This window comes from Ascaphus truei, chromosome 1 (genome assembly GCF_040206685.1).
Source record: "Ascaphus truei isolate aAscTru1 chromosome 1, aAscTru1.hap1, whole genome shotgun sequence".
NCBI lineage: Eukaryota > Metazoa > Chordata > Amphibia > Anura > Ascaphidae > Ascaphus > Ascaphus truei.
The window spans coordinates 131,296,220-131,322,330 of record NC_134483.1 but is presented as its reverse complement, the minus strand read 5'-3'; the positions used below and the strand labels follow the sequence as shown (position 1 = coordinate 131,322,330).

The 26,111-nt window shown below is 46.5% G+C and overlaps 1 protein-coding gene across 6 annotated transcripts in view; it reads right to left on the bottom strand.

Moving 5' to 3' along the window:
* The window catches only part of CNTLN (centlein), a 307,481-nt gene extending 296,069 nt beyond the window's left edge, over nucleotides 1-11,412 (bottom strand). The window contains exons 1-3 of one of the 6 annotated variants that reach the window (XM_075594863.1): nucleotides 11,176-11,412; nucleotides 10,190-10,308; nucleotides 6,883-7,023 (exon numbers count right to left, since the gene is read on the bottom strand). In XM_075594863.1, the coding sequence (XP_075450978.1) occupies nucleotides 6,883-6,969 (87 nt within the window). In that variant the 5' untranslated portion in view covers nucleotides 6,970-7,023; nucleotides 10,190-10,308; nucleotides 11,176-11,412. Of the gene's footprint in view, nucleotides 1-6,882; nucleotides 7,024-9,829; nucleotides 10,156-10,189; nucleotides 10,796-11,175 lie in introns of those variants that run through there. The other 5 variants (XM_075594869.1, XM_075594856.1, XM_075594883.1 and 2 more) reach the window with 5 other exon arrangements.
* Nucleotides 11,413-26,111: the final 14,699 nt, after the last annotated feature.

Here is a 26,111-nt window from a genome sequence, read left to right as displayed (position 1 = left end):
CTGCATCCCGCCTGAAATTGGCACAGGAAGCAGGATTTCCAGCTGTCCAGGCCTGCGAGGAATCAATCTGCAGCATGCCCAAGGGTTGTCAAGCATACTGGTTTCATGCCTGCTGATCAGAAAGAGGTCTGCATATTATAAGACTATCAACACCATATTACATATATATATATAAAAATAAGGGATGTTGGAAGTGCCTGTCGAGTGTTCATCAAATTTTAAAACAAACCGTACACCTACAAAGTAAAATTTTGCATAGTTGGTACTTTCTGAACCCTTTATGTCACCTGTAATGTAGCAAAAAGACAACTGTATCAGAATACATTTTTCTTATACAAAGTTGAAAGTGTATGCAGCGGATTTTCCAGGTACAATGAGACCCTGCCCCATAAGGCTAAGGCCCCGGTCACGGCGCTCTAATGCGCGCCCGCGCTTTCGGCTGCACGTTCCGGCGATTCCCCGGTCTGCAGCTCACTGCAGGAGCAGAGACCGGGGGGGGCGTGCCGGAGGAGTGACGGGGGCGCGGCCATGACGTCACCCGGCAGGTTCGCCCTCATTGGCTGAACCGCCGGGGGGCGTGCCTAGCCGCTCTACGCGAGTTCCTGCTCTCAATTCTATTGAGAGCAGGAGTAGCTCTCGCGCGAGCGCTGCAGCCCCCCCTCGCAGCGGGCCCGGCGCCGTTGCGGGGAGGGCTTTGGTGAGCGCAGCGTCCGCCACAGCGGACGCTGCAGCATGCAGCGGGGGCAAGGCCTAAGAGCTTGCAATCTACTTTTTGGTGCCTGAAAAACACAGTGGTTCCAAGCTGAGCCACCGTAGTTCACTCTGACGTCACAATCGCGTCATAGCCGGAAGTGCAGACGGGACATGGAGCTCGGCGGAATCCGGTACAGACGGTGTAGGAGGAATCCAGGAACAAAGTGCAGGCCAGAGCGGATAAACAGGAGCGCATACAGGGAAGAGGAGAACCAAGGACTGTGGGGAGCGGACAGCCCCTTAGGTGGGAACTCACCAGCCCTGTTGCCAGAAGCTGTGGATGCACCTGAAGACTGGAGGACTCAAGGCACCATGCTAGAAAGCATTGTATTCAACTGCTGTCTAACAAAGAAACATTTGTGAGTTAGAAATCTCGATTTATCTTTTTAATATTAAAAACGTTATGCCATATTTTGCTCTGTACTCCTTTACCAAGATTCAGTTCCATACCCCATTTTAGTAGGTGTAAGAGACAGCTGTGTGTGTATTCATATAGCACAGTATGAGACACATGGCTTTCAGCACTCATGGGAGCATCACACGCGGAACAAGAGACAGTCCTGTCGACGAACATTTCTCCAACTCTGGCCATAGGATGAACGATCTGAAGGTGGCCATACTCAAAGGTAATCTTAGAACACCGAGAGACGGTTGCATGAATAGAAATGTATGCAACTGTTCTGGACACTTAACGATGGCCTAAACCGAGACCGTGGTTTCATGAGTCACTACTGACACAAGAGAACTCTCTTCCCATGAGTGCTAAAAGCCATATGTCTACATAATGCGCTATATGAATGCACACACAGTTGTCTTACACCTACTAATACACTATGTAATTCTATCCCTATATACCAATAAGGACCACATAGTATCTACACACACTAATAGTAATGCAACACCCTCTTACATTTCTACACCTACTATTGGTATACACACACACACACACACACCTTGTGTAAAGTGCTGTATACACTGGGCGCTGTATAAATTTATACATACATACATACCGAACATTCAGGGACCTTTTAACACCTCAAGTCATAAAATCGCATACTGTAGAAGGGGGAGGGATGGGCTTCAATCACAGATCACATTCCAGGATGCACTGTTTTAAAAGTAAAAACCCTTTCTTGCTTTATCCATTGTAACACCGCCAGAAGAAGAGATCAATGTATCTCATAAGCTCGCACAAATAAAAGATTACGTTAGCCACAGAACAGTATCATCTATTCGTTTTTTATTATTAAGCACGGCTAACACGGTACAGATACCTCTACATCTATCTATCTTATTCCTGTGTTTCACCACCATTTATTTTCTCTCACTTTTTATTTTCTCGTCTCACATTGTGGATTGCCCATGCGCCCTCGGAACATCCAACATCTCTTTGCCACAGTGGGATGAAGTGACTTCCAAGATCAAAAGGAGGATACCAATCATTGGACGGAGTTCACCCACTCCAAAGGCAGTGACATTACCGAGGAGGTCCTTGTCCATTACAATTCAGTCCTTTGACCGAATTGTATAAAGATATAGAAAACAAAACAGTGCCTAAAAAGGAAAGTACCATAACTGCATGTCTCCCATGCAATGCTTACACCTCGTACTATACTCTAACTCAGGGGGGCGCAAACTTTTTTCCCTGCGCCCCCCTGACGGCTGTCCCCTCACTCCCGCGCCCCCCCCCCCCAACACCAACTTACCCGCGCTCCGGCGTAATGACGTCACGTTGCCATAGCAACGTGACGTCACATGACCTCGCAGCGTCATTTTGACGCCGCGTTGCCATGGCGCCGCCGCCGCCGGAGCCACGGTAAGTTAGGTTTACAGAGGCCCTGCAGCTCCCCCGGCACTTAATTTAAGTGCCTTCGGGAAGCGCGCGGGGCCTCTGTAAACCCCGCGCCCCCCGTCGGCAGTGTCGCGCCCCCCGTCGGCAGTGTCGCGCCCCCCCTGGGGGTCGCGTCCCACAGTTTGCGCACCGCTGCTCTAACTTATAGCATTTATTAATGATAATATAAAATGGGGCTATGTTGCATTTCCTAGTCAAATATGAGAAATAGCCTATATGACCACCCTCTTCTCCTTCACATTCTCCATACTCTTGGTATTCGAAACAAAGCTTTATCCTGGATCTCCTCTTACCTCTCCCATCGTACCTTCAGTGTCTCTTTTGCCAACACCTCCTCCTCCTCTATTGATCTCTCTGTGGGGGTACCCCAGGGCTCTGTCCTGGGACACCTTCTCTTTTCTCTCTACACACTCTCTCTAGGTGACCTAATCACATCTTTTGGGTTTAAATATCACCTCTATGCTGACGACACACAAATTTACCTTTCAACCCCTGACCTTACACCTGCTATACAGACCAAAGTTTCTGAATGCCTCTCTGGAATATCATCCTGGATTGCCGTCCGCCGACTGAAACTTAACATGGCAAAAACAGAGCTCCTTATACTTCCTCCCAAACCTGGCCCTACTACCTCCTTCCACATTGCTATTGGAAATACGATCATTCACCCAGTAGCCCAAGCACGCTGCCTAGGGGTTACACTTGATTCCTCACCCTCATTCTCCTCTCATATTCAAAACGTTTCTAAAACTTGTCGCTTTTTCCTCCGCAATATCACAAAGATACGCCCTTTCCTCTGTTACTCAACTGCTAAAACTCTAACTCAGGCCCTCATTCTCTCACGTCTCGATTACTGCAACCTCCTGCTGTCCGGCCTTCCTACCTCTCACCTGTCTCCCCTACAATCTATCCTAAACGCTGCTGCCAGAATCACTCTACTCTTTCCTAAATCTGTCTCCGCATCTCCCCTCCTGAAATCCCTCTCCTGGCTTCCGATTAAATCACGTATCTCACACTCAATTCTCCTGCTCACTTTTAAAGCTTTACACACTTCTGCCCCTCCTTACATCACAGCCGTAATTTCTCGCTATGCACCATCCCGACTCTTGCGTTCTTCTCAAGGATGTCTTCTTTCTACCCCCTTTGTATCTAAAGCTCTCTCCCGCCTTAAACCTTTCTCACTTTCTGCCCCACACCTCTGGAATGCCCTTCCCCTCAATACCCGACTAGCCCCCTCGCTATCCACCTTTAAGACTCACCTTAAGACACATCTGCTTAAAGAAGCATATGAATAGCACTGGATAATCATGGACACATGACACAAAGCTTGGCCCCCTGCAGACGCACTTACTAGTATTCCCTCCTACTGTCTCTGTACGTTCTCCCTACCTACCAATTAGATTGTAAGCTCCTCGGAGCAGGGACTCCTTCCTTAATGTTACTTTTACAGTATGTCTGAAGCACTTATTCCCATGATCTGTTATTTATATTATTTGTTATTTATATGATATGTATTACTATTGTGAAGCGCTATGTACATTTATGGCGCTATATAAATAAAGACATACAATACAATACAATATGATTTCAAGAGTTTATAAACACAAAATCGATGTGTTATCCCAGGGCCGCGCAAACTTCTTGAGCTGCGGCCCCCTTCCTGGGAGCCGCAGCGTTTCGCGCCCCCTCTCCCAATGGCTCGGCGTCAAAGGACGTCGCGAGTCATGTGACCCCATCGCGTCATTTGACGCGCTGCCATGGCGATGTGTTGCCAAAGAACCGGCTGGCCACAGGTAAGTAACAGAGGCCTCACGCCTCCCCCGACATTTAATTTAAATTTTTTGGGGAAGAGCGCGGGGCCTCTTTAACTGCCGCACCCCCTAGAAATTCTCCCGCCTCCCCCCTGTGTGGCGCGCCCCCCAGTTTGCGTACCGCCGCTTCAGTGGATGGCTTTGAGCACTTGACCTTGGCCCACAGCGATCTGTGTTTCTTTAGCCTCATACTCTTAGTCCAGGGGCGCACAAACTTCTTGAGCTGTGGCCCCCTTCCCAGGAGCTGCAGCATTCGTGTCCTCCCTCTCCCAAAGGCTCGGCGTTAAATGACGTCGCGGGTCATGTGACCCGATCGCGTAATTTGACGCGCGTTGCCATGGCGACTCTACGCCGAAGACCCGGCTGGCACCCCCTAGAAAGTCTCCCTCACCCGGGGGGCGCGCCACCCAGTTTGCGCACCGCTGTGCTATCCTGTCCAATAAAAAAAGTAGCAAAAAACTGTCAAGGATCCAGTTGTCCCCAAGACCAGCAAAGCTACACCGCCACGTATGCAATATTAGAATTTTCCATGAACAGCATTGAGTGGTTTTACCCCATTTATATCAGTTTTAGATTTCGTTCATTATGAAACATGTATTTTTGTGCCCATCATACAGTAGCTATATAATTTAAAGAATTAAATATCTTATTTTATGAAGTAAATAAGATGCCAACAGATATTACATGTGCCTTTCAACAACCAACATTATTTGCTAGAGAATACACTTGTGCGTTGTTGGTTTTTGTTTCTTTTAAATCCACCATTCAGAAATAAAAAACACAAAAACATCCTACAGATTAAAAACGACTGCATTAAACAAATATCAGTCTTTGAAAATCTGTCACACGTACAACCAGTTTTTCCGCAGAGCTCATCATCACATTGAATTATTATACATGAGAGAACATTTCCCTTTCATCACTTCCCTTTAAAATAAGTTCCCTTTGTGTTGTCCCCATTAATAATGGATGCAGCCAAGGAAGGAGTTTCTCTGGAATGGAAACTGACAAAAGAGGGACGCTTAAGACACGCCGCCGTACCACTGAGACTGGATTGTTATGCAGGCTCTGGCAGTTTAAAGAAAGCTTGGAAGGTTGAGATCACAGCTGTCTCCTTTTACATTTTGCTTTTGGAGGACTAAATGTTTATTATGATCGTTGAAGACACTTACCTGTTTACTCAATAGCTCGAAGAAAGCATTGGTAAGTAAAGATAAAATATATAGCACACTCCACGGCCAACACAAGTCTCATCTCTCCTGTGTTGAGTGGCAAACCCTTTCCTGTGTTGCAGTGTCTACCACATCACTGCATCAAGAATATAGTTCTGGGCATGACATTTCAAATCCGGCTGTAGTAAACCCCCCCCCAAACACAACAAAAAACGCAGTTGCCAGATTTGGACAATTTCACTGTAACAAAATGTAACAGAATAATGAAGTAATAACCCATTAAAAATGACACTACGATTATAAAAAGGTCTTAAAGATCACAGTGCTCAAAAACACATTGCTGGAGTTGCTGGTTCTTCTGGTACCAAAGGGTTAAGTAAAATTAGTCATTAAAAAAAAAAAAAAGTACTTTTACCACTCACCCTCTTATTCCCTTATCTGATTTTTCCTTCATTATGACCTCCTTTGTGTCACTTTCTGCATTGTTTTTACTTCTCTGTTCCTCTTTTCTACCGCTTCACTTGAACAGTTTCCCTTGTTTGGCACTACCTTAGCTGACCTGTCTCAAAACGCTTTCAGTTTCTCCTTTACTTTTTCCCTTGCATTACAATTCCATGGCCTACCAAAAAAAGTGGCCTCAGAGCCGTTGTTGTGAGTGTCGCAGCCATAGGACGCAGCTGTAGGGCGCAGAACACACAGTTTAAGTGGAGTGACTTTTGCAGCCCTGCTGCGGCCTACCGATTACCTTTCACTTCCCCCAGCATGGTTGTGTTGTGGCCCGACAGCGAGCCCCAAAAATCATTCTTAACTAGTACCAGTAGTGCTTGATTTTTTTTTTTTTTGCAAGTTAACCTGTGTCATAAATCATATTTGCACTGAACAAAGTATCTTCTAAAAGCAGTGGTACTGTGGCTGATGTCAAGAAATAGTAAATCTGTTAAATGTTAGGACCAAAGATTATTGGTACACTGGATTTTCATGAAATGAGCAGATATTTTTAAGAGTTTTTTTTTTTTTAAAGAGTGGACAGTTGCTTGTTAGATGGCTGTTTGCTATGTGTTGTGTGTTGTTAAATAATCCACAAATAAAAATACCACTGGTGAGCTCATTCACATGTCTCAGACAGGTCTGCAACCCTTAATTTCCTCATTATCTCCTAGCATACAATGCTTTCACTGCAGCCAGGGATTAAACAAATTGTCACTATTTGCTGCGTGACCATTTTAACATGGACTGAATAAGAGCTGAAAAAGGACTAACCAAGGATCAAAGGGCATTAAGGCCTGGCTCATACCTGGCACTGGGAGAGCTCCTCAGTAAGGCTGGTGATTTCTTCCTCTAACTGGAGGATGTGGTTCTGTTCATTTTGTTTTCCAGACATGCTTTAAGTTTCAACACAGAGTCCCCGGCAGATACTGTATAAGCGAGACGCAATCTAAAATCAAAGCAGAAGAAAAGGTTAGAAAGGAAAGGTCAATGCATAAATGCTTGCCATTTTTTGATATACAACTGTAGATGGATGAAACGTTTTATCCACTTGAAAGTTAAAACATGATCCATTTTTACTCAGTAAATTATAGGATATTGTATTTTAATGCTGTAGTAAACAGTTAAAATCAGTGGTACGCAATTCCAGTCGTCCTCCCCCTCCCCTCAGGTCAAGGTTTTCAGGATATCCCAGCTTCAGCACAGGTGGCTCAGAGGCTCTGTCAAAGACAGACACCTGTGCTGAAGCAAGGATATCCTGTAAACTTGGGGGAGTGTTGAGGACTGGAGTCGAACACCCCAATGTTAACTGTTAAGAGCACAGTGTGACAAAGTTCAAAATACAATGGTACTTTTCTATTGTGAAGTATAACTATTATTTTCATGTTTATTTATATAGAGTAAGGTTGTCCTAGCCCAGGGGAGTGCAAACATTTCCTGCTGCGACCCCCATCTGGCCTGCTCCAGATTCGCCCCCTCCCTGCTACCTGCCGCCTTGTCAGATGACGCTCCGGGGTCACGTGACGTAAGGTCACATGACCCGTGGCGTCATTTGACGCCTGTGACGTCACATGACCCCGCGGCGTCATTTGATGCCGCGTTGCCATGGAGATGCGCCACCGCTTCTGAATCTCAGTAAGTTTTCCTGTTGCAGAGGCCTCACACGATCCCCCGGCATTTAATTTAAATGCCTGAGGGAAAAGCGCAGGACCTCTGGAACCGCCCGCGCCCCCCCAGAAAAATCTCCCACCCCCCCAGATTGCGCACCCCTGTCCTAGCCTACTGCCCTAGTGTAGGATAATATTGGATTAATTTTTCTGTTTTGATTACCTTTCACATCCCCATCACATTGCCCTACAGAGTATATTTGCACTTTATAAATAATTGATAATAAATAGTGTACATATTCCGTTGCGTAGTACAATGGTTAAGAAGGATAACATAGCAATACAGATTAAAAACTAATTTAAGGTTTATTCAACTAATGTGAAGCACTTCGCATACACTTAAAATGAAATGTAACGCTTTGGGTGCCACTGCCCCTCCGGCACATCGTGATCAAATGAACGTTCCCGCGAGCGACCAAATGATCGCAGCATCACTGAATCCAGAAAACAGAAGAGGTGGGGTTCGCCTCTTCTGTTTCGCTGCACACCAGATTGCAGGGAGCACCGAACATTATTTCCCGTGGACAACAAGCTGTAAAAAAAACATAACATAACTATTACATCATGGGGCACCTGAAGTCCCAGACACCATGACGCAGCGGCTACATCTTTGGGCACCCAAAGGGTTAAGGAACAAACTTTGCAATGGAAATGCTCGCAGTGTTATTTAGTAGCACTTTATAAGTACATGCGGTCCTCAGTTATCCGCCGGAATTTCTCCCGCAAACCGCCGTCGGATTGCGGCTCCAATGTTAATCCGCAGCGAGAAGCATCGGATAACCCATTCAGACATCAGATAATGCGTTGGATTACAGACCAATGGTTAGCGAGGACCACCTGTATTGTGAAGGAGTTGTCACAAAAAATATTTTGCAGTGCAACAGATGCAAGGGCTCCTTCCAATACTCTAGTGCTGTTCAGCCTTTTTTGGTTAAGAAACCCTATAATTATATTGTGAAATTTTGCAGAACCCCAGCCCTCTCATAGCATCCGAGATAAGATGCATTGTAAATTCATCTGTATTTGGTACAATTTTCAAATGACCTGCAAATTGGAGAAAACTTTTTAGGGATGTCTGGGGAATCCAAGGGTTCATAAGGAACCCTGGTTGAAAAACACTTATCAACTCCCTAGTCATTAAAATAGTCTCCATTAATAACTTTATAAAATCGGATTTGCAAAAGTGGTCTAATACTTGAGCAAAACGAACTGCAACAGAGATATAGATTATATATTAAAAAATAAACCTGATTGATTTTTTCAGTGATCTATATGGTGCAGATGTTTGGCCCTAGAATTGCACCACTTTTGTCTTGTTACACAAACCCAAAGGCTCAGTCGTAACCGATGCCTTTTTGTGTACAAAATTACAAATCGTGTGCCATCCGTCAGGCAGCACGAAACCCTCACAAGATCCTAAAGTACAGCTTGGCACACTAGATATTCGGGTGGATGTTGGGCATACACCTGGAAAGCTATTTGACGTTATCTCATGACAGAAGGTGTTTCAGGGCTAAGTCAATGGACCATCTGGCAACAAAAGGGTTAATCCACTTAAAGCTGTATATCAGAGACTCGGGAGCAATCATTTATCAGATTTCTGATATTTTAGCACTGCAATGTTTATTTATTACTTTAATTAAAGTGATTAAAGAGTAAAAAAAAAATTGCATGGTGATCCCTGTAGGCTTGGAGATGGGTTGGAGTGAAGCGAGACGTAGAGATGACTTGTGGTGTTAATACGAGCTGTGTGATTATTACCCAAGTGTTCAATACCTGGGAAGAAACATGTCATTTGAGTTTAAAAGTCACAGATGAGACATGAAAGGTACACCATTAAGACACAGCAGCACACACACACAATTATGACACTTACACGCACGCGACAAACAACCGTGAAACACAAACATGACAAGATACAGCAACAACACAATGAAACATAACAGTGACATGCACACAAGCTGTTTAGCCCATCACAGAGATGAGTGACACGTGATTCACAGATGGTACAGACAAATATGATGCAGTGGCAATGACACAAATGGTTTGTATTACAGTTGCTTAAATGCTTCATACATACACACAGACCTGGCTCTTGGCTCCCGCAGGTACACAAATATAAATAATAATTAAATCTCCTCGCTGCTGAATCCAATTCAAACTGCACGGCCACAGCAAACAGCAGATACAGCCGCCGCAAACCAACGCCGGCTTCACCACACCTGACCCTGAATCAGAAGCAGGTACTCTGCATCGCAGCGTTTGCTTCACATGGAGAGTGAGCCGCTTTGCGACCCTAAAAGTCGGCGGTTATTTGGGTTATTGTAGGTTTGGGAAGGGAGCTGTGACCCGTGCAAATGGAGACCGATTTCCAGCACTTCCACTTTACAAAGTAAATCAATAATAGTGGGGTAGTGGGGTAGTGGGGTAGTGGGGTAATGTACTTACATAATGTGTTTAGATCACAAAAATGCCACAATGTTTCAAAGACAATGCCCGTCTTATCAAAACAGCTGCAAGATTTAGAGTTCCCATCAGCCGAAGGGAAATCTCACAAAACGGAAAAACTGGAGGGGGAAAAAAACAGTTCAGAGCTCCACAGGACACATCAGTCTCTATTACAAGAATCAGGGGGGAAAAATCAATATTGTGTATGGCAAACATGTAGCCATCAGCCTGTGTCCCATATAGTGTGAACTCTTCTACACATATGCTGAGTTACACACAGATGTTACAGGAGGGAAGAATAAGCAGGAGCCGTAGCAAACAATGAAAGGAACTTATCAATAAAAATAAAAATCTGACACAGGGTCAGAAAAGTATTGCTAGCATCTCTCTCTCTCTCTCTCTCTTATATAGAGATATACATGGGGGGGGGGGCAATGTTCATGCCAAAGAGGACCTTATCCTGACCCGTTCCCACCAACCCAGAGGTGCATGGTACAATCCAGGGTCAGAACAAATAACTAGCGCCAAGTCCAACCCGCAGAGGGCTCCTGTGCCGCCACTCGCAGGCTTGCCGTGTTCAGCAGGCCTTTTATTTTTTGTATAAAGTGCTTGCATGATGACATCATCACAAAACTACGGAAAGTCAGAGGGGACCTGACATTGCCATAGAGATCGTATACACGGCTCCCTAGGTCTAGCTCTAGCAACCCTGGAGTGAAAGCTTTATGTTCAGTACAAGCTTAGCATCCAGCCCTCTGCTCCGTGCCGGCGTTTCTCAGGAACACGTGTCAGCAGCATGCCAGCAACCTGTTACTTCTGAAACCACCGTGTTGTTTACCCAACATGTAACTTGAACAGCACACACAGGCTGCTTCCTGTCAGTGTTGTTGTATCTACAGAAGTGAATTGTAACTGTTACTGTAACACAGGACACGCACCGCTCCCCCGAACATGCTACCACTACTTGTTAAAGACACGCCAATTACCTTCCTTATTTGTGTATTTTCATTGGAGGGGTAAATGTGGCGCCAATATGTTCGGGATGAATCTTTTCTATTCTCCTTGATCTGTGGATACGGAATGCGCTGTGCTGACAGCTGGTGGGTGCAATCCCAGACACATACACGGGAAGCAGCGGCTGCTCAACTCTCCAGATCCTGTGTGTCCACTCATGCAGGCTCCACTTCCGCCACCTAGAGCTGTGTATACGATCTCCATGGCAACGCGAGGTCCCTGGGACAGGGGGCGGGGTCTTAGGTGAATGTAGCCAGAAAACTAACTGACTTAGGGGCGTGGTCTGAGTAAAAGTGGGAGGGGCCTTTGAGTCTAGTAGGGCCGTGATTGCAAGTGAGGAGAGGGCGAGACAAACTTGGCTTGTGATCCTTGTTTATGGCGGCGGCGGCGGCGGCGGCGGCTGCCGCTGCCGCTGCCGCTGCCGCTGCCGCTGCCCCTGCCGCTGCCCCTGCCCCTGCCCCTGTCCCTGCCCCTGGGATTAAAGTGCTCCTATGGTAGTGATGTGTTGAACTATTTTGCTGCAATCAACACATTGTAAAACATTGCAGACGCGCTTCCCAGTGCACCTTCCTACGGTGCCTGTACATTCTTCCTGCTTACTACTTAGATTGTGAGCTCTTTGGGGCAGGGTCTCATTTTCCTTATGTTACTTTTATGTCTCAAGCGCTTATTCCCATAATGTGTTATTTGTATTATTTGGTATTTATATCACTATGCAGAGAGAGTAATCCGGAGGATCACGGCGGAGCACGACTGTAGAAAAGACACTCTTTGACAAAGGGCGTCCTGCCCGAAACGCGTCGGAGTGTTTGACTGCGTGTCCTCGCTTACCATGGATTAAAGTTTATTGTTTAGCCCCCATCTTTTCTACAGTCGTGCTCCGCCGTGATCCTCCGGATTACTCTCTCTGCTACTGACTGGCGTGATGCACACACACAGGATGAGCTGCCAATTATGTGATTCTATAAGCATCGATAAGGGGGCAATAAAAGACTGAATCGCCAACATTTTGAGCCTTCAAAAAAAAATCCCAGAGCAAGTGCCACTTATCGGCAGGTTCTGAAACTCATGCAATTCTAGTAGCCGCGACTAGGTTACCGAGGCCTATCGCAGCTCTAGAATGGCGAGTTTCTCCCAAAATCCTCACAGTAGGAAAAGTTGACGTGAAGGTGGTGAGAGCATGCTGAGAAGCGGCATCGGATTGATGTCGGGAGTCTCTGGAGCTGATACCCATTATCCAACGGTCAAATACTCCTTTTACCCACCCCACTACCCACAATAAACACTAGTACTCACCTCCTCTACCCCCACATAATTGATACCAGAGGCCGCGGGTGTCCGGGGGTCCTCAGGTGGTCCCCATGGGTGTCTGTGGGTCCTCAGGTGGTCCTCGTTGGTGTCCGGTGTTCCTCAGGTGGTCCCTGCGGGTGTCAGTGGGCCCTCGGGTGGTCCCTGCGGTTATTTGGGGGTCCTCAGATGGTCCCCACGGGTGTCTGTGGGCCCTCGGGTGGTCCCCGCAGGTTTGCGGTACCAATCCTGTGTCAACAATTTTTTTGCTAACATTTAAATAAATACAACACCCTCCACCCCCCTCCCCAACACATACAGTACAGTTATTGGCAAAATAACTATTATCCAGATATGGATAATAGCTAATTTGCCCATTATTAAATAAAATATTAGCCTGCATAAATAAATAAACCATTCTACTTACCCCTGCCATCATAAAGTGTGCCCTCATCAGCATTCTCCAGGTCAATGTCCTCAGTTGCCAGAAAGAATACAATAAATAAAACAATCTAATGTCCCCTAACCCCTTAATCACCTTAGCGGTTAATAACTGCTATAGTAATTAAGGGGTTAACCCACCCTCCCCAGCTACCCACCCGGGAGGCCTAACCACCCACCCCGGGACCACTATACCCACCCTGTACCCATTGATTGGCATAGTGGTACATCATACCCATATAATATGGGCATGATAAGCCACTATAGCAGTCAATGGTCAACCTAATAAAAAAGCATGAAGGAAAAAAATACACAATAATAAAATATATACACAAGTACCTAAACACGCCAATTCAAGAAATAGAAACATTAGCCAACCAATTAAATAAATAAAAGCACTAGCCGACCAATAAATAAATTAATTTTAAACACTATGAACGCTTAGAGCAAAGGCCCCTAAGTGTTTTTAGGGCACACTATAGCAAAATCATGGTGAGGACAGCATTTAACGCCAAGTTAAAGAGGAACAAGGTTTACCAACAAGATGCAAGGATGCATGGTGGCAATGATGTGCAGCCCGTTGCCTAGTGACGCGAAGTGTGTGGCCACGCCCTCCCCTCCGAACTCTGACAGTGTGCAAATACAGATCACTGTGTGCCATGCCCTGATCCTGCTGGTTTGTTGGGGGAGGGACTAAGGCTGCGGTCCCAGTCACTGCCACAGCGCACGGCTCAGCGTGCGCTGTGCATGTAAGCACCGTCCCTCAAAGGGTGAAGCTGACGGTTCAGTCCCTGAAGTTACAACAGAACCGGAGGCGCCTCCTCCCAATACCAGTAGACTTGGAACGATGGAAGAAATATGTGACTCTGAACCTGTGAGTGCCACCCCCGAATTGAGGAGTGATGCCATACCTATTCCTACGGTTGCTGAGATGCCTCTAGAGACCCTTTTGGTGGGACCGCCAGAGGGCAATACTATCGTGGAAGTGATCGAGGATCCGCCAGAGGTTCCGCAGTTGATTGAGTTTGAGGGCCTGATTGATGCCGTTTGCTCCATTGCTATCAGAGCTTGTGTGGCCTCCAGTGATTCAAACAATGGGGCACCTTCTCTCCCCACTATGAGAACATACCCAGTTGCTGCTGTGTTGCAGGATTGCACTACTTACCTGGCCGCTCCGGTGTCTGGGGAAACCCCAGCAGAGGATGCCCCACGGTAGTGTGGAATTGCTGCAGGAGGGTTCCCCTGAAATTGGTAGGACACGGATGATGTTTTGTCTACGGAGTAATGTGGAATAATGGTAGGCAGGGGGCTGTGAGGAGGAAAATTGGGCCACTATATGGCACACTGAAGAGCTACTGTAGATTATTTATTTTTCAGTAACAATGTACCAATGTACATAGTTATGGTTGAGATACCAAAAGAAAATACATTAATCTAGGTTCCAGACGGTGCTCAGATGGGCCGTAAATTAACCTGGCTGATAGCATTATCCGGTATCATGTCAAGGAGACCTGGGGTTATGAGTACTCATATGTGCCTAAGAATACTATGAATATAGTAGATCTGTTTAGGGGCCATTGGTTACAATGCACGGTAAAGCTGAGAATGCTCAGTATGGTCACACCCGGCATACAGCAGATCAGGATAGGGTAGATACAATAGTAAGAATATGGCACATTGGTCAGAGCATTTACAAAGACCAGTCGGAGTATACAGACGAAGTCCTTCGAGGAGGTGAGGAAGCTAACCACATCATGGAAAGACTGTGCTTAGCAAAAGTCCTAAACGAGTGACTAAAGCCTGCTGAATTGAAGCACATATTGGAGGAGACACAGATTATCTACAACAGACACAAGGACTTTGTAACTGGTGCCCTCTTCAACCATGGCCACATATCGTAGCCACGAATGGACAGAGAGGTAGTAAACATCTGTAATTAATTTCCTGAGTACCAGATAAGGACCCGAAGGTGAAAAACAAGGTTACAGGTAGGAGTGAAGGTCACCTGGAGGAAGGGCTCCAATCCCAGCGTGATTCAGGGCTCTCTACCTCCAGCCATTCTCTTTCAAGCCGCAGACACGTCTTGAGGAGGGATGGCTTCTGCCGTGGCTAGCCCTAGCTACCCACAAACAGGGGAGGTAAGTAACAGACCATTTCCCCTGTCTAAAAGACTTAAAAAATAATGGTCTATAGCTGAGTTCAGCAGCGAGCTGGTTAATTTCAGCAGGAGTTAATTGACCAGTCTCCACCAAGCATACTCCATCAAGCATGCTTAAAAACTTGCTGCACAGACTGCAGGGGATCTCTAGCATAGAAAAGGTCTGTGCTGCTAGAGAGATTCCAAGCGAAGAAAGACTCACTATTCCAGGCAGCATCGGTCCTTGGAACTCGCCAGAGGGATCACCGCACAGACACCACCACAGACCCTAAATTGACGTGGAGTTCACCGTGCCTACAGGTTCCTGTCTTTGGACTTGTGTCTAAGGTTGGTAAGAGGTCTAGCCTTCCAGCCCTCAGTCAGGGACTGCTGAAGTTAGTCAGTCCCGTACATGGGATTTGGCCTCGTTGTTCTTTTCTGCTCTAACTTTGTTTGCTGAAACCAAGCTGTTTTCTGTTTAATGTTCCAGGCCAATAAACCTATGTTTATTTCTCCTAAAAATGTCTCTGGTGTTTTACTCTCTCGGTATATTTCTTACATCTTTGTTCAAGTGTTAAAAGTGGGCACTAATGGCAGAACAGTATTCATGTATATCTGATATAAAATACAGTGCAATGTATATGTATGAGCGGTCCCTGTGCATCGGGACACAAATAAATGACAGTAGTTCTACAAAAGTTCCTGGCTATAAGGGTTCCAGTCCAGGCTTTGGATGGAACCCGCCCTTACCTGGCTGCTGTGGACATTTTGATTACTGGCAGCCTGCTACTATATATTGGCTGCACCTTTTCAAGGGTTTAAATAGCAGCCAATGACATTCAGCCCTTGCCTGAGCATTGTATATGGTTCCCTGTGTTCCTGGCCACCTTGGGCTCTAGTAGCTGAACCTTCCTTGTTCATGAGCCTTCCCTGTTCCTGAGGCTAGCCTGTTGCTGTGCCTAGCCTGTTGCTGAGCCTTCCTTGTTTGTGAGCCATCCCTGTGGCTTCCCTGTTCATTTGGAATCCCTGTTGCTGACCCCGAACCGTGACCCTGACCTCGCTGCTTGCCGCCTGCCCTGACCTTTTGCCTGTCGCCTGGACTCTGCACCACTGCCGCCAGCCCTGACCTCTGCCTGCTTACCGACTACGGATACTCTAACAGGACTCTGTCCCTGGGCTCTGGTTGTTTAATTTTCATCCCTACCTCAGCCCTGCGGTCCACTTCCTGATCGGAGACGAGCACTGTCACACTGGCACCCATTATTCTGCAACCTTGCTGCCTCATGCCCCAGCCCCTGAGTCAAGGTAACCCATACATAGTAGCATACACTATGCACCAATGCAGTGTGAAGCCGGGCAGGGAGGGCTAACAGTTAAGAAGCACAAAGTGACTCTGTGTGCTCATTTGCATGTCATTACCCAGAATCCCTAGCTGCAATGGAAACCTTGTATGCTAAGAAATAAAGGAGAAAGGGTTGTGAACTTGTGTTGGTATTTTTATTTGCTCAATGGTGGAGGATTTTTGTCACCATAACGTACTTTGTGGCTTTAGAGCAGGCACACAATCAGGGTTGCCACCACTACGGGTTTGACCAGGAGACTACGGGTTTCAGCCATGTATCTCCTGGCTATGGGTTTACCTGTGAAATCTACGGGTGGGGCCTCTTCTCTTACCTTCTCCAGCGGCGGCATCTCCACCTGCAGGGTCCCGGCAACATGACATCAAATGGCGTTGCAATGACATCGGGACATTACGTTACGTCGCGGCATCACATTGCCATGACAATGGGATGGTGCGACCACATGATGTGTCCTGTTGTCATGGCAATGTGACACCACAGGACGTCCCGTTGTCATGGCAACTTTACAACGCATGTGTAAGGATCCGCGCTGCGGGTATACCCGCGTCCAGCACATCCTTACCTTTTTCTCAGGCCATTCAGGCTCCCTGGCGGCATTCCCCACTCCTGGCTGCTTTCCCTGCACCTTCTGACCACGCGCGTCAGCCCTACGGGCGCGCGCGCACCCAAGCTGCCATTGGTTGGCGCCAGGCACCTGACTCCGCCTCCGCTAGCGCGGCACACGCTCCTTTCGTGTCACCGCTCGGGTCCCATCACCTCGGCCTTCCCGCTTTTCCCTCCTTACCTGATCCTTCCCCTTTCCGTCCCTCTGCTCCTCCCCTTCTTCTCTCTGCTCCTGGATCCTCCAGTGCACCTGCCCCATGCTCCGCCTCCTCGGACGTCACGCACATGCCCGGCACGCCCCTTCCCCATCTGCCTTGCCTCTCAGGTCCTCCTTCCCTTTCTGTCCCTTCCCTTGTCCATCCCTCCGTTCCTCCCCTCACTCCCATTGGTTTCAAACTTCCTCACTCTGCTCTCCTATTAGGTTCCTCTTCAGGCCGCTCCTCTGTCACTCCCCTTTCTCTGATTGGTCCCAGCCGCGTAGATATAATCCCTCTTCTCCATTTCCTCTTTGCTCTGCATAGCTTCTGTACCTTGGTGCTGTCTGCTGTTGCCTGGCCTCTCTTGTCTTTTCAGTGCTGCTCCTGTCCCTGGAATCCTTGCTGACCACCCTGGATTTGACCCTTGCTTTGAACTCTACTACGCTGCTCTCTGGAACCCTTTGGACCTTGCTTTGGACTTCTACGCTGCAGACCTCTACAACCCTTGGACACGGCACACGGACAAACTACTACGCTGCTCTCTCCACTCCACGACCCAGGCTTACGGACAAACGATTACGCTGCCATCTCCAATCCACGACCCTTGGCATACGAACTTAACCCTTCTACGCCGGAGCTGTCAAGTACGATATCATTTACATTCTTGTTACCCGGACCACCTACGCTACTACTACACTCCGGCCGTGCCCCTGTTTGCTGCTAGATGTGTGGTTTTACCCTTTCCACCTCAGTCCCGGGGTCTCGTCTGGCTAGTGGGCAGGCCGAGCGTTACAGCATGGTGCAGCAATGTCAAGTGATATTATTATGTGACATTGCCATGGCAATGCGGCGCCATTTGATGTCACGGAGCCATGTTGATGGGACCTTGCAGGAGGAGCTGCAGAGAGATGCCGGGAGATTCCGTTGCTGGAAAAGGTAAGAGAAGTAAATATATAAATAAAATTAATTAATTCAAAAAATGAAATTTAATTGCAAAAAGTCTCCAGGTAGGCCTTCAAAAGATGGTGGCAACCCTGGCAATCCACTCTTTTTTTTTTTTTTTTTTTTTTTTTTTTTACCATTGCAAAGTCCTTTTACTAATGTTTTTTGCAATCCCATCCTTTTTTCAGTTCTGGAGATATCAGCTGCGGAAAATTTGCCTCCCCGGGAGCTAAAAATGGCTGCTGCTATTCAGACCCGTTAAGACAACAGAGGTAATCATGGTAAAGTTTGATACCAGGGAAATAATATAAAGGTGAAAACGCAACAAAGAATAAAAAGTTGAACATAATTTATGACGTTATTACTTACGTTCTGAGGGGGATTGCTGTAATTCTTACTCCATCATTTTTTACAATGACCGAACACAGGATTCTGCCTGCCTCATTCCTCTTGGAATTCCATGGAAAGATCAATCCTGCAGATGACGCTTGACAGGTGCAGATTTTCAATGGAAATTCCTACGGTCAATTTGTGCCTCAGGGCACTGAACACTTCACTTCTCATTATTGCAGCACTGCCCCAGTCAACAGTCAGTCAACTGCAGTCCTTCTACTGCCCTCTCTCTTCAGGGAGGGAGACGCACAGATGTCAACCTCCACTGACCCAAAATGGTGACATTTAACGGGTTCCGGAGCAAAAAGTGGCTACTGTCAGTGAAGTCAATGTGATGCGGATGCTAAACATTTGTGAGACTCATAAAAAAAAAAATCAATGAGAGTTGATAGATCTGAGACAAGTTTCAACATCTAGGAATGCATTGACTGTCATAATTCAGCGTTTCCTTGAGAATTCCCCTGCAGATTTTTTTTTTTTTTTATGCAGAATTTCCATAAAAATGCTTACGGAATTGAGGGGGAAAAAATGGCAGATCTGTTATATAAGTAGTGTGTACTGCAATTATAGTAAAACTGCCTGCGCCACTTCAGCATGCATTACACATTTAAGTGATACATCACTAGAAGATGTTTCCTCATAGAACTAATGCATCGAGTGGGTGTCAATATCTCCAGCATTGAAAGGCAGAGAATATATACATAATATATTCATTTGTCTTGTTTCAGTGCTAGATAATGTAACAGGTGGCTCTGGTAATTTCCCTATGGACAATGCACTATTTTTTTCAGCAACACATTTAGTATAAAAATGACATATTCAATGTTTAGCGCTATTGATCTGTGATATCAGTATGCATAAGGATTTGGGACTGGCATGCTTGTCCTTTACAATTAAAATTGGGAGATGTACTGCTACATAAATTAGTTTAAAGCTGCAATGTTCAAAAACAAAATGTGTTTGCGGAAAACACAAACACCACAGCACTCAAAGTATCTCTTGTATGCCTAATTTAATATACATTTAGTCAAAACCGCAAATCATTGGTTTCTATGCGAAGAAAGCTATTTATTTATTTTTGCATGCCCACAAATACAGGAAAATAGCTCTCAAGTTATGACGCATAAACAAAAAAGGAAAGTATTTCTGTAGGGAGTGTAAAAAAGATGTCTTAAAGCTTCAACATAAAAGTATCCAGACACACACAGTATGCCCTATATGCTATACAAATAGACACTTACTATCCTAATGAATGTATTGTGTAAACAACACTACATTATAACCACTCTTTTCAATTTGATTCAGTCATAACTTGGCGCACTGCCACACAGGGCTGCCAATGGGGGGAGAGCCAGGATAAGTGGCTGCAGGGGGCCCGGCCGGCCAGCACTGGAAGAGGTCAGGTCCAACCTTTGTGTCTGGCTGCTGGGCCTCTGGTTGCCGCTGGAGCCCCTCCCACGCTGGGCCTTCCTCTCTCCCGTGCCGGGCCTGCCTTTCTCCCACACCAAGCCTCCAGCCGGGCCTGCCTCTTCCCCACTATGGGCCTCCAGCCGGGCCTACCTCTCTCCCACGTCTAGCCTCTCTCTCCCACACCAGGCGCCTATCTCCCACCGGTGACGTGCGTGCCGGAAGCTGGACCTGATTTTTTCTTTTTTTTAATGTAATGGGGATTTACAAAATACAGTTTACTGTTTCTGTATGCTCAAAAGAAGCACTCAGCCCTAGGACCAAAGGGAAATAAGGTGATTTGTTACAGGCGTTGATGTGATTTGTGTCATTGTCTTTCTATAAAAAATGCTGACAACCACATAAATATTTTAAGGCATTTTAAAAGACGGTGCCCACCTCCTTTTAAAATTTCAATTTAGTCGCTGACAAAAATTCTAAATACGTAGCCTTGACAGAAAGTGCGTAATAATATCAAGGCGTCATTTTTAAATCGGTCCAAAGAAGTTACTATAAATAGGTTACATACTGGATACGCCATTTTTCACTGGGAATATCGCAGCTTGAAACTACTGTATAGGCGTGGAATAACACAAGGTCCTCCTTGGGAATCAATGGTTGGATGACGTAAGAAAAGACGCTTAAGAGGAACAATGAGGATGCAAATGCGTGCATCACATACAGTAAGTGGAAGTGACAGGAAATAATGAAGACAAAGCTGAAGATACTCCAGTAGTGAGGAATTGGTTTGGTTCATGCTGCAGTGGTTCAGTACTCAAATAACAGAGGGATACAGTTCAGACTGTCAAAGAACGTTATGGCAACATAGACTCACACCAGTGTTATAAAGAAACAGAAGAGTTATTTATTGTCACATATATATTGACATGTTGGTCCCTAGTAAGAAAGAAAATACAGAAAATACTCAATATAGTTGAGCTCCAAACGTCAATAAATAACCTTTTCCTTTGTCTTTTATATAATGTATGTTTCTACAACTCTCTGTGACAAGGTATAACCCCATATACTTAGGAGGGTTATATTTTCCCCATAGTGGAAAGGCTAAAGGAGTAGCTCAGTAGTAATGTCACTGCCTGTGAAGTGGGTGAGCCTGGTTGAGTCCCAGTGTCAGCTCTCCCTGTGATCTTGAACAAGTTACGTTATCCCAGACACAGTCACGTTAGACTAGAGTATGTCAGTCGGCCTCTTGGCTGTCTGATGCAATTAAATAAGATGATATGAACTCGGGGGAGACTGGCAGGACCACTGAGGGCTTTCTCGGGATTAGAGTTTCCACCAGGGCCATTCACGTCGGCGGCCCAGCAAAGCACACCTCGCCCCCCCTCCTGGCACCATCTCATAAACCTCCTTGCTCTCCCTCTCCCATGTCTCTATCTCCCAATATCTCCCCCTCTTTCTCCTCTGTCCCCTCTTCCTCTCCTCTACCTCCTCTTGCTCCCTCCTCCATCCTCTCTCTCCTCTCTCAATTCAGCCACATACACAATCCCCCCACAATTCACTTTCCCCCCAATATACCTACACAATTCTCCCCCCCCCCCCCACAATACCCACACAATTCTCCCTCCCCCATAATTCCCCTCAAATACCCTGACAATCCCCCCCTGCCCCCCTTACCAACAAACACACACTTTACCTTTGGGTGGGAGGCCTCCATTGCCGGTGCTGGGATGCTGAACTTACAGTAGGCCCAAATTCTGGGTGGACCCAACTTCTGGGCAGACTAGCTGGGGGTGGGGGGAGCCCACAGCAGCACAGCTGGGGAGAGCTGGGTCTTGGCATCCAGACACAGAAGTTGAGCCAATCTCTGGCCGGGTCCAACTTCTAGCACGGGTCGGTGAATGCTAAATTTTATGTACAGTGCTATAAAAGAAAAGCATGGCTGTTATTTTTGCATATAATAAGGTGTGTGGATAATTGTTAACCTTGGGGGGAAAAAATTCCTTTGCTGATATTGGTAATGTCATGCTATGAGACCTGTGTTAACAGACCTCTGTGCATCTAGCCCTAAGCTATCTCTCAACTGGGATATCTGCTTTGCTCCTGTTTTTATAATAGATAATTTAATGAGAAAACCTCCTTGCAGATACAGTATCTTAGAACACTATGGGTAGATATCATATTTTCTGTACATATCTGTGATATAAATGCCAATCTGTTCTGCAGCTGAAAGATCCTTGCACATAGCACTACCCTAGTCAGGATATTTTTCTTTGTATTGTAGCCCTGTGTAGGTTTGGGGCTATAGTTCTTTCTCCTGTGCAATAATCCCTGGTAAGGGCAGGGTTGCCAGGAGTAATCATGGGGCTTTTCCCCACACATATGGGCTGTGTAGTAATTCAGTGAAGATAGGGTCATCAGGCTCTGTGTCCAATTACAGTGACACATGGGTGGTACCTATTGGAGCTATTTATTGCACAGCACTTCCTGAATTTAGGAGTGCCTCACCACCTTTGAGTGAGGCTAGTCTGTCCCAGAAAACTGCCAGGGCTCTGGCAGATTTTGTGGGCCTCCCTCAGGGGAGTGGTGTGGGAGAAGACTATTCCTCTTACTCCATCAGGGAGTAAGGGAAGAGTTAAGCCTGCTTTCAGTGCCCTCGACTGGGAGTGTAGGGCCAGGGACTTCCTTTGGGTTGGCAACCTATGATGATTGGCTAAGAAGACCGGCTGCATGATGGGCAGTCTGCCATTTGTTGCTGGAATAAAGTATACTGTTGATAAAGATTCCTTCTTGCCTGAGCCTGCAGTCATTCAGTGACAAGTTGCACATAGAGGTTCTCTTTCAGAGACTCCTCCCTACAACACTGGGGGTCTGGAAGAGATGGAGGCGCTGTATCAAGAGTGAGTATAACTCAGCTGTACCTCTGAAACCAGTCCTGATGACATTCCCCATACCACTGCGGGAGACTCAGGAGTCCTGTAAGCCAGCAGGTGCACCACACTACACCACATGTAACATGGGTCAGTTTCCACAGGATAGGGCCAATATGAGATTGGGTGGGGGAAACACCATTACAGTATTATTTTTTTTATCTCACCTGAATCAGACAATAATAATAATAATTCTTGTATAGCGCTGCTAGTTTTACATAGTGCTTTATAGAGACTTTTTGCATACACTGTCCCTGCCCCGTAGAGCTTTCAATTTTTTTTTTTGGTGCCCGAGGAACAAGGAGATAAAGTGACTTGCCCAAGGTCACAAGGAGCCGACACCGGGAATTGAACCAGGTTACCCTGCTTCAAACTCAGTGCCATGCTTCTTCTCCACATAGTCAAACAATACAGTACAATGTGGTGTTAATTTCATGGTTCTAGAGAAATCAGAATGTCCAGGGGTATTGCAGCAAGACGCATAATGAGGAAAATTTCAGTATGGTGCATACTGTTCTCCTCACTGATTGGCTACTGAAGCCACTTTTTAGAAGCAGTCTTTCCTACCACAGTGATAAAAAAGCAACTATTGATCATGGAATTCACCAGGTTCAGATGAGAGTTTAAACAAACACACACACACACACACACAGAGACACAGACACAGACACACACTGTTTGAAGAAAGAGATACAGCAGTGCATTGTAAGTAATCAGAAAGAGCCAAAGCAAGAAAATGAGCATGCATCGCCATATTCCATATTGGATGTCATCTCAAATTTGTATCAAGAAAGGGACAAGACAAGCAACTATCAATTGGGAAAAGGACTCAAGTTAAGAAATGACTTAGGTTCCATTCAACATTTAGACCGCAGGGTGCACGGGTCTTAAGGATAAAGATCCAATATGCCTCCCTGCGGTCTAAAGTTTGAGTCTGTTGCCTCCACGCTCAATTAAGGAGACTTTTTCAATACCCCTAACAGTTACATTTTTTTTTTTTTTTTATAAATATTTTTCCTTTATTGGTGTCATACATCGCAGGGGTACATGATACCGACACTGGCTCACAGGCCAACTTGTAAATACGGCGCAGTACATGTACTTGGCATGGGAGAGGTAAATGACACACAATAAACCCTTTTTCCTTCTTTCAATAGTGAAAAAGAGAGGGGGAGACGAAGGAAAGGTGGATAGTTGGGAACGACTTCGGAAAGAGAGGGGGGGAGGGGGGAGGGGGTTAAAGGGTTCGTCGGCCGTAGGGGGGGGGGGAGGAGTAGCTGAGGGGTTTATGTGGGGGTTGGTAGTCCTGTCCAGGGTTCCCAGGTAGAGTAAAATTGTGGGGTTTTTTGCTTTAACATTGCCGTCAGTTTTTCCATGCTCATAATTCCGTCTATTCTTGTAATCACAGTTCTTCTGGAGGGGGCTTTAATTTTCTTCCATGCCGCCGCGACACAGCATCTCGCAGCTGTCAGTATTGCCGCCGCGAGTCTGGCCGCTGGGGCAGGGAGGTCGTCGATTGGTTTTCCCAGCACGTAGGTCAGCGGGTCCAGGGGTATTTCTATATCCAGGGTCTCGGTCAGGAGGGCCTGGATCCGGGACCAGAATCTTTGGATCTCCGGACATGTCCACCAAATATGGGGCATGTCCCCCCTTTGACCACAACCTCTCCAGCATTCGTCTGAAGTGCCTGGGTAGATTTGGCTCAGTCTACTCGGGGTCAGGTACCAGTGGAATAATATTTTATAGATGTTTTCTTTTGTGACGGAACAAATTGAGGTTTTGGTGGCTGCTTCCCAAATATCCTCCCAATCCTCAAGGTCCAAGTTGGTGTTTAGGTCTTCATTCCATTTCTGCATATATAGGTGGTTAGGGGGGGGCTGAGATGCTTCGAGCGTTTTATAAATCTCTGATATGAGGCCCTTTTGGTATTCGCCTTTGAGGCAGAGGGTCTCGAATCTAGAACGCGGCGGGAACTTGAGGGTAGGGGACTGGGTTCTTAGGAAATGTCGGATCTGGAGGTATTGGAAAATGGGCAAGTTGGGGGACGTGAATGTGGTTCTTAATTCCGGGAGGGACATGGCCTCGTCTTTTTCCAGCAAATCCGCAACCACTCTGATGTTTAAACCTTGAAATTGGCTGAATTGGGATCGGGCGCATCCGGGTGGGAAGTCCGGGTTCCCGAATAAGGGGGTCAGTTGAGAGGGGGTTGAAGCTAGGCCATATTTCCCTTTGATTTTTAACCATGTCGACCTCGTGCATCTCATTGCCCCGAGACCAAGTCTCAGCGATTTCCTGTTTTTGAGAGCTGGGGACCACAGTATGGTCAGGAGGGGGTTCGGGAAGGCGTGGTGTGTCTCGATCTCCAGCCAACAATTGGTGGCGGGGGAACTGTTCCATACTACCGCCTGCCTCAGTTGGGCCGAAAGGTAGTATCGGAGTATGTCCGGAGCCCCCAGGCCCCCTCTCGACCTTGAGGCTAATAGGACCGATCGTGGGACCCTGGCTCTACGTTGTTGCCATATAAATCTTAAGATATGGGCCTGAATATTCCTCAGTTCTGCTAGTGGGACAGGGACGGGGAGGGTCTGAAAGAAGTAGAGCAAGCGGGGTAGGATGTTCATTTTGGTGGATACTATCCTTCCGAACCAGGAGATCTGGTGGGATAGCCAGATCTCAAGATCTTTTAAGATCTGGCGGAAGAGGGGGGGGTAGTTAATTTGATACAGCGAGTTATATGAACTTGCTATTTTGATTCCGAGGTATTTGATGTGGGAGGTGTTCCATTTATATTTAAATTTCTGTTGTAGGGCTGACCATACGGGGTTCGGGAGGGAGATGCTAAGCGCCTCCGACTTGTCAGTATTGACTTTATAGTCTGATAGTTGGCCAAATTCGTCGAGGAGTTTTTCTAGGTTAGGGAGGGAGGTGAGGGGGTCTGACAGAGTGAGAATTATGTCATCGGCGAACAGGGATATTTTGTATTCCCTGTCTCCGATTGGGATACCTTTAATAGTGGGTTCAGTTCGAATTCGGGCGGCCAGGGGCTCTATGGATAGGGCGAAGAGTAAAGGGGAGAGGGGGCAGCCTTGTCTGGTGCCGTTTTGTATTTTTATTGGGTTGGAGCGGCCTCCTGGGAGTTTTAGTAGGGCTGTTGGATTAGTATAGAGGGCCCGGACGCTGGCAAGAAATGGTCCGGAGAAGCCGAATTGGCGC